Here is a 12,025-nt window from a genome sequence, read left to right as displayed (position 1 = left end):
GGTATGGTGGGATCAGTAACTGTAAAAATGTATATATTTTTATTTCCACCGGGCTAGTCAATCTGAAATTTGTCCCATTCCAGTTACCAGCTTATTTCAAAATGCATCTGTTTATGTCAGATTTAGTTTAAACGAGCAGGAATGCAATGAAGCAGTTGTTCCACCAAAAATTATACAAACCCCCAGTTATTAAAACCCTTTTCAGCATGGCACAGTTGAGGAACTATAGATATTTATCAGATACTTTGTCAGATATTTTGTGTAATTAAGCTCTAAATTAGTGGTAGTTAAATGTCCAAACCAAACTGTTTAGTTGACCTTCTCAGTTTTCCTTAAGATATGCGTCAGTAATTTAAAGGATGCTTATGGACAGTGAATACAGGCCGGTTTTTGTGTTGACCTCATTCGTCTTTACTCTGTCATCAAACTGCAGTGTTTGTTCCAGGTGACGGTGTGTGGCCACTTGTGCTGTCACCCTGCGTTTGCTTTGCTTGTTTATTCGCGTTAGCATGGCTGTCACATCTGTCTCCAACTCGGCTCCAGGCACCCATCAGACAGCGTGAACAGACTTACATGAGAGCTGTCCAAGATCCCATTCAAAGTGTCTCCTTTTCACTCTGTTAGACCAAGAATACCAGAGGCTGAAGGTGGGGATGGAGTCTTTGTTGGCCTCAAATGATGAAAAGGTGAGTACATTTTTTTATACTGATGGTATCATGGTTGTATTTCTTTGATTTAAACAAAAAACTCCATGTTGTTTGAATTTGGTGATAACAGGATCGTCGTATAGAGGAGCTGACTATCCTGCTTGGTCAATATAGAAAAATGAGGGAAATTATGTCACTTACACATGGTAAGCCATGTTTGTGTGGGGATTTTGGTTATAAACAACCCACAGCGTAACATTAACAACTCCTGATGTTAACCAACAGGAAGTAGTGAAGAGGAGCTCAGTGGCAGCTTGAAGTTAAAAGCTATCACACACAAAGCTCATTCTGATGTCATCAGATCAGAGGTAAGCTCATTACCTGGAAAATATGAAGAAAGTCTCAACAGTGGGTTTGAAGTTAGATGTCTAAAGTCATGAATGTTTTATTATTTTTGCACAGATGTCATCAAGAGGATCTTCTCCACTCATGCTGTGTTCATCTCCCTTTCAGAGAGAACTTGATTCAAGGTAAAACTGCTTGATATGTTCAGAGGAAACATTCCAACTAGATTTTTGTCACCGTAACTAACTCCATTTGCAATGTCTTTCAGTTTCCAGAACTCTATAGACACTTCGTTGGTGACTACTGGTGATGCAAGTTTCTTAAATGGATCATTGTAAGCTCTGCTGCAGTTTGTCACTTTGACTTGCAAAAGTTTAAAAGCTTTCTAAAACATATCCTGATTTATTTTCTAGGCATCGACACAGATTACTCTCCAGCAGTCTCGAAGAGTTGCAAAGTGGATGTTTTCAAAAGGTCTCTTATCTGATACTAATCAGTATCTGCAACTAGTTAAAACTCTGCAACTAATCTATTAACCACATCCAGCTCTCTATAATCGCTCCTATCATTCTTTTTTAATATCTCACCTAGAAGTACACTACTTCCGCTCTTCCTAAGGGCCCCTTTACACTGGATTAAGACCAATATCAAAGGTCTCCAAATGTAGCTGGATGGTGAAAGTTTTAGAAAATGTCATCTCTGCATTTATATTTATAAAAATGATGCCCCTTTACAGTTATCTTGGCAACTGATGGATGGGATTTCCCAACTGCTTTCAATCTACCACAATGCTTGTTCCTTACTATATGCCTGAATACATGGAGGTTTCAGTGCCTCCACCATCACTTTTCAACAGACCCAAAACAGTAAGGCTGAAGCTGACAGTTTGTTCTTCTGCCAAAATGTTGAAACTAATGATGCAGAAACCACCAACCTTCTTTCAACTTCAGTGGAAGACCACCAGTAATTTCACCAGCTTATCAGCACTATATAAGCAGCGTTTTCTGAGCATGTTGCTCTGTGAAAGAAGTGCACATGTAAGCAAGAAAGTTTAACGGTGCTGAAAGTGTAGATTGTTGTTGAGTTTCTTCTGTCTACAGTAACAGCAGCTGCTGGATTTAATGCATTTGGCAGCAATGGTTTAAGAATTTTAACAACTTACTTAGACTACTGCCATCACAGCGTTTCTACAATGAAGTAGGAGTTTTAGGTAAAGCCCAGTGTGACCAGTCCTGCTTCAAATTCCCTGATGAACAATGTATGTTGTTTTGAACAGGTTGCATGTCCTACATAAGCTGCCTGCTACTATAAACCCGCCATTCTGCAACAAAACACCAATGTGCTGTCATCCCGATAGGGGACCAGCAGGACCTCCCTGTGAGGTTTCATGCTTTCCCAAAATAGTTTGACTGAGTATTTCAGTAGATTCTTCACAGAGCCTTGAAAGACAGTATGTGTTTCTATAAAGATCATCCACATTCTTGTTGATTTTTCCTCTTTACTGTGAAGTCTTAATCTTTTTTAAAGAGGTCCCAACTTGATCCACACTCTTTTAATCCCTGGGATTACTAACCTGCTAATTCCGTGTTTGCATGTTTTCTTTCCTCCTCTCTTTCTGTTACTTTCAGGCTGGAGTGATCCAGCCAGCTGAAACTGAATCAGGCGTAGGGGCAGAGGTACTGATTCGCTGCATGTCCACATGCCTCCTCGCACTACAAGCTTCATAGATCGCCGCTTTTTGGACAGCTAAATAATTATCCACAATTAATAGAGGTTTTCCTTTTGCTTTAGCTGCTTTTCTATGGGATGTAAAGAAATTAGGGATGCCACAAAACCGTTGCACATAATTGTATGAACCAAACTCAGTGCAAGAAATAAAATCTGTTCTTTCAATTCATATATAAATATATGGCTACAATTGATTTTCAATTAATAATAGCAAAGAAAAAATAAACCTATATAAACCAAGTGTGTCGCCAGTTCTAAACTTAACTTGCACCAAAACATTGTGACATGACACTTCAGCTGCACTTTGGCCTTTTGATCTCTAATGAACTGCAACCTGATTTTATTTTTTATTTCTGTACTTCAATGAAAGAAGCAAATGCTCCCTATGCATGACATCCAGGAGAAAAACATTTTTCACAAACACGTAGAGTTAAACAAAAGGGCCAAGACCTACCTGAAGAGGCTGTCTGCAGTGCTTGGCATCATCGCTGCCTCCGAGCTGTTTCTGTCTGTTGGCCTTTCTCCGGTTGTTCCTTCAGAGCCCCCCACTGATTTTGATGCCTGCTCAGATTCTTGCATCGTCAGACATTCAACCTCCAGAGGACATGATGTTATGCAATGGAGTGGAAGGTCATCTCGCCTTAAGAAAGATGGACTCAAAACACAATTCAGTGGATAAAACAGGCTTTTGAAGAGAATATCAGAGCTGGAGATACTTGAAATAGCAATTGTGTTCATGGGGATTGATTGTGTTTAAAAGGAGAAACGCCACACGTTTTTGTGAATCATGGGCACAACGAATTATATATACACATATACATATGGTTGTTAGATAACGGTGAATGATTTGAAATGATCGCAAACCAGGGCTTAGAAATTTTAAATTGTATGCTTTTCTACTCGACAGAGTCCACAAATGGAGCCGAGCAAGTACCAAACTCTGCCAGGAAAACTGAGTAAAAAGAAAGAACCCAAGGATGAGCTAAACAGCACCAGAGGCAGAGACACAGAGTATTTATCTCCTGTCCAGCTCTCCCCTGCCCACAACCACAGCAAAGACTACACCCTGGGTGAGTATTTATGGTATGTTTTCACCTGATGATATGAATGGATTTATGGTCATCTTAATTTTAAAACAAGCAAATCTGTGGACTAGCACGTTCTATGTTCTATCGTTAAGTGAAACATTTTATTTCATTAAATTGTCATGCTTTTTTGTCTACCACAAGGAGAGCTACAGCCCTGGCAGACCACATAAATCCATGCTAACGGGCCTATACAAATTTTAAAAAGTGCCATAACCCTACTGTCAATAAATTGACAGGAAGGGAGGAGAAATTGTGTATTACTGCTGCTATTTTTTGTGTCATGACAAAGTGACATTGTTTATTTGGTATAAATACCCTGGATAATGCAAGTGGGGACGTTTTTGTTTGTTCTAAACAGTATTACTTTATGACGATGGACAAAAAGGGTTGACTAAGGGCTCCCAGATGGAATGGTCCTTCTGTTTTGTAATGGCCACTTGTCAACTTCACAGATTCAGGTCAACTTAGGTTATGAAGTGGAGCTCATATGAGTCACAGAGGTCTTGGTTGTGCAATTTAAAAAAAAAAAAATTCCCATTTGAGGAAAAGCTAAAACCTATTGGGTGCCCAATTGGCTTTGCTAATGCAGGATAAATAGTTAGGAAAAGAGGGTTCCATAACACACCGAGCACTCATAACTCATGTTTGCTGGGTTGATTTAAGCAACTGTTTTATATAAAAACCTAATTATAATCTCCCAATAACTCTTTTTGCCCTACTCTGCTTCAACTGCTTCATGTTTGTGCTCTTTTTCATTTTTTTCCCCCCCTTCTCCTGTCATCTTGCTAACGGATTGGTCTTTTTGTTCTGACAACAGTTCGGTGCAGGAGTGCCAGCGCACCAGCTTTAGGTACTGTATGTCCTCACTGTTGTTCCCTGCACTGAAGTCAGGGAAACAAAAACGGCACTTAGCTCCAGGAGAAAACAGGATTTTTGCTGTCACAGTAAAAGCCTCCAAAGTGAGCAGAGTCAGACCGGGAAAAGGTTTTCACTGAGGATCAAGCAGCTCTAAAGCTAGGATTAGTAGGATTCCCTCCTGACTCGAGAGGACCGATGATGATAAACCCCGGCTCCTTCTCTGACATCAGCATTTGCTAAAACTTTAAGTTCGCCGTATAAGCTCATGGCCACCACACTGTTTATGTTGTTATGGAGCCAGAGCTTGAAGTAGGAGGCGAATCAAAGGGCTACTAGAGGACGAAGAGTGCAGACTTAGAGGATGTGGGCAGATCAGCTTGAAAAAGGGATACCAAAGTGAACAAATTTGACATGAACTGACTTCCTTTTTTTTGTTACAGTCTGCTCTGTAGTTCAGAGCAAGATATTAATGTGAAGAAGTAAGTCTAGAAATAAAAAGCGAAACTGAAATATCAGATACTTTTACCACTGGAGGTAACAGCTTTAACTTGAGTTTAAAAATGTAAAAACCAGAGCTTCACAAATCTGCATGTCCTTAACTGTAAAAAAGGAGAATGTAAACAGCATTTACTTTGAAGATCAAGTAGGTGTGACTAATGCTGGCCTTTGCTTTGTTCTTCCTGCTTTTTTCTCACTGCACTAACCGCCAATGTCTCAGGATCTCCAGGGAAACATGACCTCTATGATGTTGGTGGGTACTGCATCTCATCAGGGAAATAACTAAAAGTGCTCAAAGCGTCCTGCTTGGAATGAGTTATTTTTACAGTCAGAAAACTATTTCTGCACAAAACATGGTGATTTTTTTTTTTTTTTAAGCAGCAGGTTTTTTTGCTGCGTCTATGTTTTTGAGTTGGTTCAGTTGCATCCTTTCTGGCACTTTGTAACTTCTTGCATATCTATGTTGTTGTGTTCATCTTTGAAGTTTCATCCTTCAACTATGATTATTTTTCAGGTATTGTTTCCCATCATGCTTCGTTGGTGGTTGCTGACTTCTGTTTGCATGGTCATTTTGCATCTCATTGTGATTCTTTCCATCTTCGTTGTCAGTTCACAATTCCCTGAAATCTCATCTGGCAGCCGTCTCAACGTTGTTTTGGGGGTTTATGTATTTAATGTGCCAGTTTTCGAAGAGTAGAAAATGGACTTTAATTCGAGCTTGAATTTCGTTACAGGTTGCTCTTGTCTTTCAACCCAAGCTGGCGGTTTTTGGCCCATACCAAATCAAGGAAAACAAAATAAAACTCTGCATTGATTGTGATCTTGTGCTTTTTATGCCTGTCAGACCACGCAGGGAAACTGGAAGAGTATATTCTCTCAGACCAGTCCCCGCTGTCCTCTGGAATGGACTCAGGACAACAGTCACCTGTCTCACCTGAGAAAAGGAAGAGTCACAGAGGCATTAAGAAATTCTGGGGAAGGTAAGTAGCAAAGCTGTACAGAACACATAACAAGTGGGCATAGAAAAGGACAAATGTATCATTTTCGTTTGTGTCCAGAATTCGTCGCAGTCAGTCGGGCAGCCCAGTTCAGGTTCACGATCCAGAGATGGGAGACTTCAAGAGGGGAGGCTTCCGAGCTACAGCTGGTCCGATACTGGCCCGTTCAGGGAAAGCACGGTACAGCATATCTATTTTATAATAAAGTCAACCAAAATCTAAACTGAACGCACACTAAACAAAGTTGTGGCATAGAATCTAACTTCTATGAAGTGAAAACGTTGCTCTGTTTCACCAGCAGAAGATAACTTTAGTTTCACATTCATGAACGGTTGAATCACATTCACGGTCAAAACGTTTGGGCCTCCACAAACAGTTAACTTATTTGGACATCATTTAGTGCAATTGGAAAGGAGTGACGGATATATAAACGATTCTGTTTGCAAGCAGCTGGTGCATCTACGTTAGACACAATGAGCGGAGCAGGAAGTAACGGTTATCAGGCAGTTTGAACTCAGGGGTTGCTTCATGGATCCATGCTTGGGGAAATAATGGTCATAATCAATCAAATCAATCAAATTTTATTTACATAGCACATTTCAGCAGCAAGGCATTTCAAAGTGCTTTACATCCAATCAAACACAAAAACACAATGCAACATAGAATCAACAATCAAAACACGGCATTAAGTCAGATTCCGTCAAAGATTTTGTAATTGATCACGTTTCAAATACAACTCTAAACAAGTGGGTTTCTAGTTGAGATTTAAAGGAAGTCAGTGTTTCAGCTGTTTCACAGTTTTCTGGAAATTTGTTCCAGAGAAATAGAGAGGGATGGTGGATTGCTCAAGTGTTGGAACTCTTGAGCTCTTTATGGCTCCGACTCAGAAAGTTTCACTTGAGGCAGACTGTTCCTGTTGTGTGCAAGCATTACTAAAACCATTATCTCATTTGAAAACTTTTGAACTGTGATGTGTCTTTCTACCAGAGACCTCAAGTTGCCATTTTCTAAGTGGAGCACGGAGCAGGTTTGCGACTGGCTCGAGGACATCGGACTTGGTCAGTATGGCCTTCTCGCTCACCAGTGGGTCACCAGTGGTCACACTCTGCTGGCGGCCACCCCACACGACCTAGAGAAGGTAAGTCACGCACAAATATTCTTATTTGATTCGTATGAATGTTATCTGGGGCACTAACAATCTGAAATGTCTGCAGGTGTATCCGTGTAATTTTCAGCTCGTCTTGTCTGATCGTTGCCTCCGTCAGTCCGTTTGATATTTAATCACGCCTGTCTCTGCTTTTCAGCCAGCTTTTTAGTTGCATCTTGATCAATGTGAATTTTACTGCTCTTAATTACAAAAGCTGCCTGTTTGTTTCATGAGCATCATAAATCAGCTTGACTCCTCTTTGGCTCTCAGCCGACATGGTTTTTATTTTTATTGAACTCTTTCCATTTTGTCTGCAGGAGCTAGCGATGAAGAATCCACTCCACAGGAAGAAGCTCCAGCTGTCCTTAAAGAGCATCTGTAGCAAACAGCCAGAAAAATCTGCAGAGCTCGATTATGTTTGGGTCACTCGTATGTAATCAATTCCAAAATACTTTGTTGCGTTAAGTTGTTTCCTGAAGAGTTTCCTTTATAAATCCACTTTCCTTTTTGTTCCAGGTTGGCTTGACGACATCGGCCTCCCTCAGTACAAAGATCAGTTTAATGATGGGAGAGTGGATGGACAGATGCTGCAGTACCTCACTGTGGTGAGTTTTTTTTATTTGCAGCTGAGGGTTTCGCCAACATAAAGCAGCACGAGGAACATTTTATTTGCTTTTACGGGATGAACAACCTGCTCTGTTTTCTTCTTTTCCATCTTAGAATGATCTGTTGTTTCTCAAAGTCACCAGCCAGCTGCATCATCTCAGCATCAAGTGTGCCATTCATGTTCTTCATGTCAACAAATTTAACCCTAACTGCCTTAAACGCAGACCTGGGAATGAGGTATTTGATTCCCATGTGCGCAAAACGTCTTTCAAGATTGTGAAGTTTAATTAGTGTCCTTATGTAAAAATATATATGTATATATTTCTGAGATTAGATAAATGTCTCTGTGCTTTTTCCGAACTATAATGTGTAAAAATCAAAATCCTCCATGTACTGCACACATGTACTTGGCTTGCATAACAAATCTCATGGACACATAAGTGGCAACTTTTATAATGCGCTATTGAGATTTGTTTATCTTAATAGTGATAATTTGGCTTTAGCTTTGGCACAGCAGACCTACAGCACAACGTTCAATGTGTGTTTGAATCAGATCAGCATGTTTGCTCCACTCTGTTGGTAAACATATAAGGATATCATGACATCCTCTATTAAAGTGATAGTTAAGAGACACTCAAATGTCTGGCAAATCAGGCTTTAACTTATGTGTTTTTATTATGGCATTAAAAAAAAACAAAAAAACAAATCAAACACAAACTTTCATTCCAACCTGAGCTGTTTCATTCTTGTTCCTCTGTCTCTCAGAATGAGTTCAGCCCCAGCGAAGTGGTGCAGTGGTCCAACCACCGGGTCATGGAGTGGCTGAGATCTGTGGACCTGGCAGAATACGCTCCCAACCTGAGGGGCAGCGGCGTACACGGAGGGCTAATAGTGAGCATCCGTCGTTACTGGAGATCAAACAGAAAATAAAGAAAGAAAGCATCTTACTTCTTTTTTTTTTAATCCTCCAATAGATGTTGGAACCTCGGTTTAACTCCGACACAATGGCCATGCTGTTGAACATCTCTCCTCAAAAAACACTGCTGAGGCGCCACTTAAACACCAATTTCAATAACCTGGTGGGAGTACAGGCTCAGCAGGAGAAGAGGGAGTACATTGAAGCAGCAGGATATTCCCCACTCAGCATCACAGCTAAAGTCAAGGTAAGAAAATGAGAAAATACTCTTTTTGAAAATCAAAAAAAAAAACCCCATATACAAGCAAACACACACAGGTAACCCGTCTCCGTTTTTGTGCATGAAGAAAAACACCTTAATCTGTGGTGAGACGTCGGTATGTCAGCTCAGTTTAATCTCCAAGCTCTTCTCAGTTTAATCCTGCAAGTGTGGCATGAATGCAGGATCCTCTGCTTTTTTTTCTAAAAGCTCTAAGATGCTGCAGCCTCAGCTCCAAGTCCTTCAGTACTTCAATGAAAATGCAATAATAACCTACTAGAAAACTTGCAGTTGAATCATTTAAGGTCTTAAACAGTTGGCCAATTTTAAAGCTCCATGCTAAAGCCATATTAAATACAAGCCTGTATGTTAAATAAACCAGAGCTGAAATCGCCCCAGAATAGATTTGTTAGAGGGAGAATGTATCTTTTGTCTCCCCTAGTCCAAGTAGTTGCATTTTATGCTACAGGGTTTCTGTCTGCAGTAGCTTAGATTGCAGATTACTGGCAAATAAAATAATATATATATATATTTTTAACCAAACTTATTTAAATAAATTAGGGATCCACAACTTCTTACTTCATTGAGCTATAGATATGAATTTTCTCCTCCTTGGCACACCAGTCAGAGTAGGCATAATGTATGTAGGTTTTCATAAGGAAATGACTACAAAGAAATAAATTAGCCCAAATCTGTTATCAGTAATTTAAAGAGTTACACCGATAACATATGTGTGTAGAAATTATCTAGACTGAATCCAGTCTAGATAATGAGCCCTGGGTTTCCAATGGACTACTTTTTAAAATCTTGTTGGAGTGGACAGTTAGACTTAAGGACTCTGAACGATCTAGGAATTTGTCAAAGGAAGAAATGGTTAAAGATTCATTTTCACTGATCTGGACTCTCATAGAAGATCAAGAGGTCTTCTAATAGTAAAAGTTGTAGCAAGCAGATGTACACTTAATTGTTGGACCAGTGCTTTGTTAGAAAGTTATATCCCAATAAATTTTGTCCTAAACGCACTCAAATTAAAGGAATTTAACTTGAAGGCTAAATGTTTCTCTCCTTTCTACAGCCAAAGAAGTTGGGCTTTTCTCACTTGACAAACCTGAGGAGGAGACGGCAGGACGAGTCCACAGACTACGTCTGTCCCATAGAGGCTTCGTCACCCGAGTCAGGACAGTCTGTGGCCAACGGGGTGCAGATGTGTCCATACGCCGGCTTTAGAGGTCTGAGTCCCATTCTGGACCGAGAACCCGCCCGGGACCAGGTGGGGCACAAGGAGAGCAAAGCTGACTCATCACCATGATAACCCCGGTGATAACGCCATGGACACCCTCGAGTTGTCCATCATCCAATCAGATATTCCCTACAGCTGCTGCTTTGCTTCCTTTGACTGCAGCCCGACCTCTCCCTGCTCCCTTAGACTCCATCCATCACCTTTGACTCTGTGCCTCACACTTCCAGAAACCTGGAAACGCTCTGATAAACATCTGATTCACAAAAAGCCTCACTAACTCAACCTCAGACATTTGCCTAATAACCTAACCCCCTCCCATCGCAAGAGAGCAAGGCCTTTCTCTGGACTCCTGTTGCATCAACTCCAAAAATTCATGCAACACACATGAACAACCTTACCGAACTCTTTGAGGCTGTCATGTGCCACCAGTAGATGTTTTTTTATAGAACTCGGTCCCTGCATGATTTTTTTTTTTTTTTGATCAGTCTGAGAGGAACTTGTGCAATATTTGCATGACATATATGGAGGGATTTTATTTAATATTTATGTCACTACATGACTAATGATACTACAGCATATTTTGTTTGATACCTTGTTGATTTTTATACCATTATTTTCATAAGTGAGTGTAATAGTATTTTTATAGCAAAGAAATTTTGCTGAGATAAAATTGTAAATGTCAAGATTTATAAAAATCAAGTAAAATAAATCTTGTGTAAAATTTGCTTCTTCTTTCTACACTGGTATCTCGTTTTTATAGCATGCGTTGTATTTCTTCATGAATTACATTGCGTTATATATTTTCACCATCAAATGAAGAAAAAGGCAAACTTACTGTGGCAGCATGCTTCAGTAATCTGCATCAACCACTAACCGGCTTTCATCTTTATCATCCTCATCGTCGCAGTGGCCATCGTGGCTTCAGCCTCCACTAACCAGTCAGAACCCTGAACACCATGGCACACCTGCTAAAGGTGACATGGAGGTGCATGAGCATGGCTCAGAATACCTGCATGGCTGCAGGTACAAAAATCCTGATTCTAGTCAGCAAAGTAGGATTTTTACCTCCGTTTTAGATTGCACATGCAGTTTCAGCCAAAAGCTTACATGCACTCATCGGCATGAATGCCGTTCATTTAGGGTTTCTAAGGTTGTATTGAACAATTCGTTCCACGTGAGCCTGATAATGCACAACGGGATCTCTCTGGTGATTTGTAAACACTAGAATGACATGCACAAGACTTGAGTTTTGAGAAGGTCAAAGCCGAGCACATCAGAGGCACGTTGTCTGCCGTCATCAGCGAGGTTTCTTTCAGAAATGGCAGTGCACATTGAAATTGTTTCGTATCCAGGCATTGATCTGGCTTTTATGTATTGTTCATAATTATCAATAAGCTTTTGTATTTCCAGGACTTTAATGACACTTTGGCTTATCATTTACACAATCGGTTTTGGAAGAATTTTGTGATCCATGTGGAAAACTCAACTGAGCCAAAATTCTAATCATCTGATCCAAAGAATCACTGGAACGAGACAAATAGGAAATTGGTGAGGATTCTCAAGAACCACAAAGACTCGAGCCTGAGATGAACTGGCTTGAGACTTTGTCAGTGACTAGTGACATTGGCGCTTAGTAAAGCAAGCACCAATGCACATTCCCTTTTTTAGGGAATGTGCTGACCTAAAAAAACAACA

At 40.3% G+C, this 12,025-nt stretch overlaps 1 protein-coding gene across 8 annotated transcripts in view; it reads left to right on the top strand.

Annotated features, from left to right (window-relative positions):
• Positions 1-12,025, top strand: part of ppfibp2b (PPFIA binding protein 2b) — a 70,588-nt gene that overhangs the window by 53,945 nt on the left and 4,618 nt on the right. For 5 of the 8 annotated variants that reach the window (XM_044125581.1, XM_044125582.1, XM_044125583.1 and 2 more), the window contains 17 exons: positions 625-686; positions 778-853; positions 933-1,015; positions 1,110-1,177; positions 1,261-1,326; positions 1,406-1,466; positions 2,621-2,668; positions 3,628-3,790; positions 6,009-6,144; positions 6,223-6,342; positions 7,150-7,300; positions 7,627-7,738; positions 7,826-7,914; positions 8,030-8,152; positions 8,681-8,806; positions 8,890-9,078; positions 10,166-10,360. In XM_044125581.1, coding sequence (XP_043981516.1) covers positions 625-686; positions 778-853; positions 933-1,015; positions 1,110-1,177; positions 1,261-1,326; positions 1,406-1,466; positions 2,621-2,668; positions 3,628-3,790; positions 6,009-6,144; positions 6,223-6,342; positions 7,150-7,300; positions 7,627-7,738; positions 7,826-7,914; positions 8,030-8,152; positions 8,681-8,806; positions 8,890-9,078; positions 10,166-10,360 — 1,868 coding nt within the window. Of the gene's footprint in view, positions 1-624; positions 687-777; positions 854-932; positions 1,016-1,109; positions 1,178-1,260; positions 1,327-1,405; positions 1,467-2,620; positions 2,669-3,627; positions 3,791-6,008; positions 6,145-6,222; positions 6,343-7,149; positions 7,301-7,626; positions 7,739-7,825; positions 7,915-8,029; positions 8,153-8,680; positions 8,807-8,889; positions 9,079-10,165; positions 11,056-12,025 lie in introns of those variants that run through there. The other 3 variants (XM_044125578.1, XM_044125586.1, XM_044125584.1) reach the window with 2 other exon arrangements.

Source organism: Gambusia affinis, linkage group LG08 (assembly GCF_019740435.1).
Source record: "Gambusia affinis linkage group LG08, SWU_Gaff_1.0, whole genome shotgun sequence".
Classification (NCBI taxonomy): domain Eukaryota; kingdom Metazoa; phylum Chordata; class Actinopteri; order Cyprinodontiformes; family Poeciliidae; genus Gambusia; species Gambusia affinis.
Note: the sequence above shows the minus strand (reverse complement) of the source record. Positions and strands in the feature narration are given on the sequence as shown.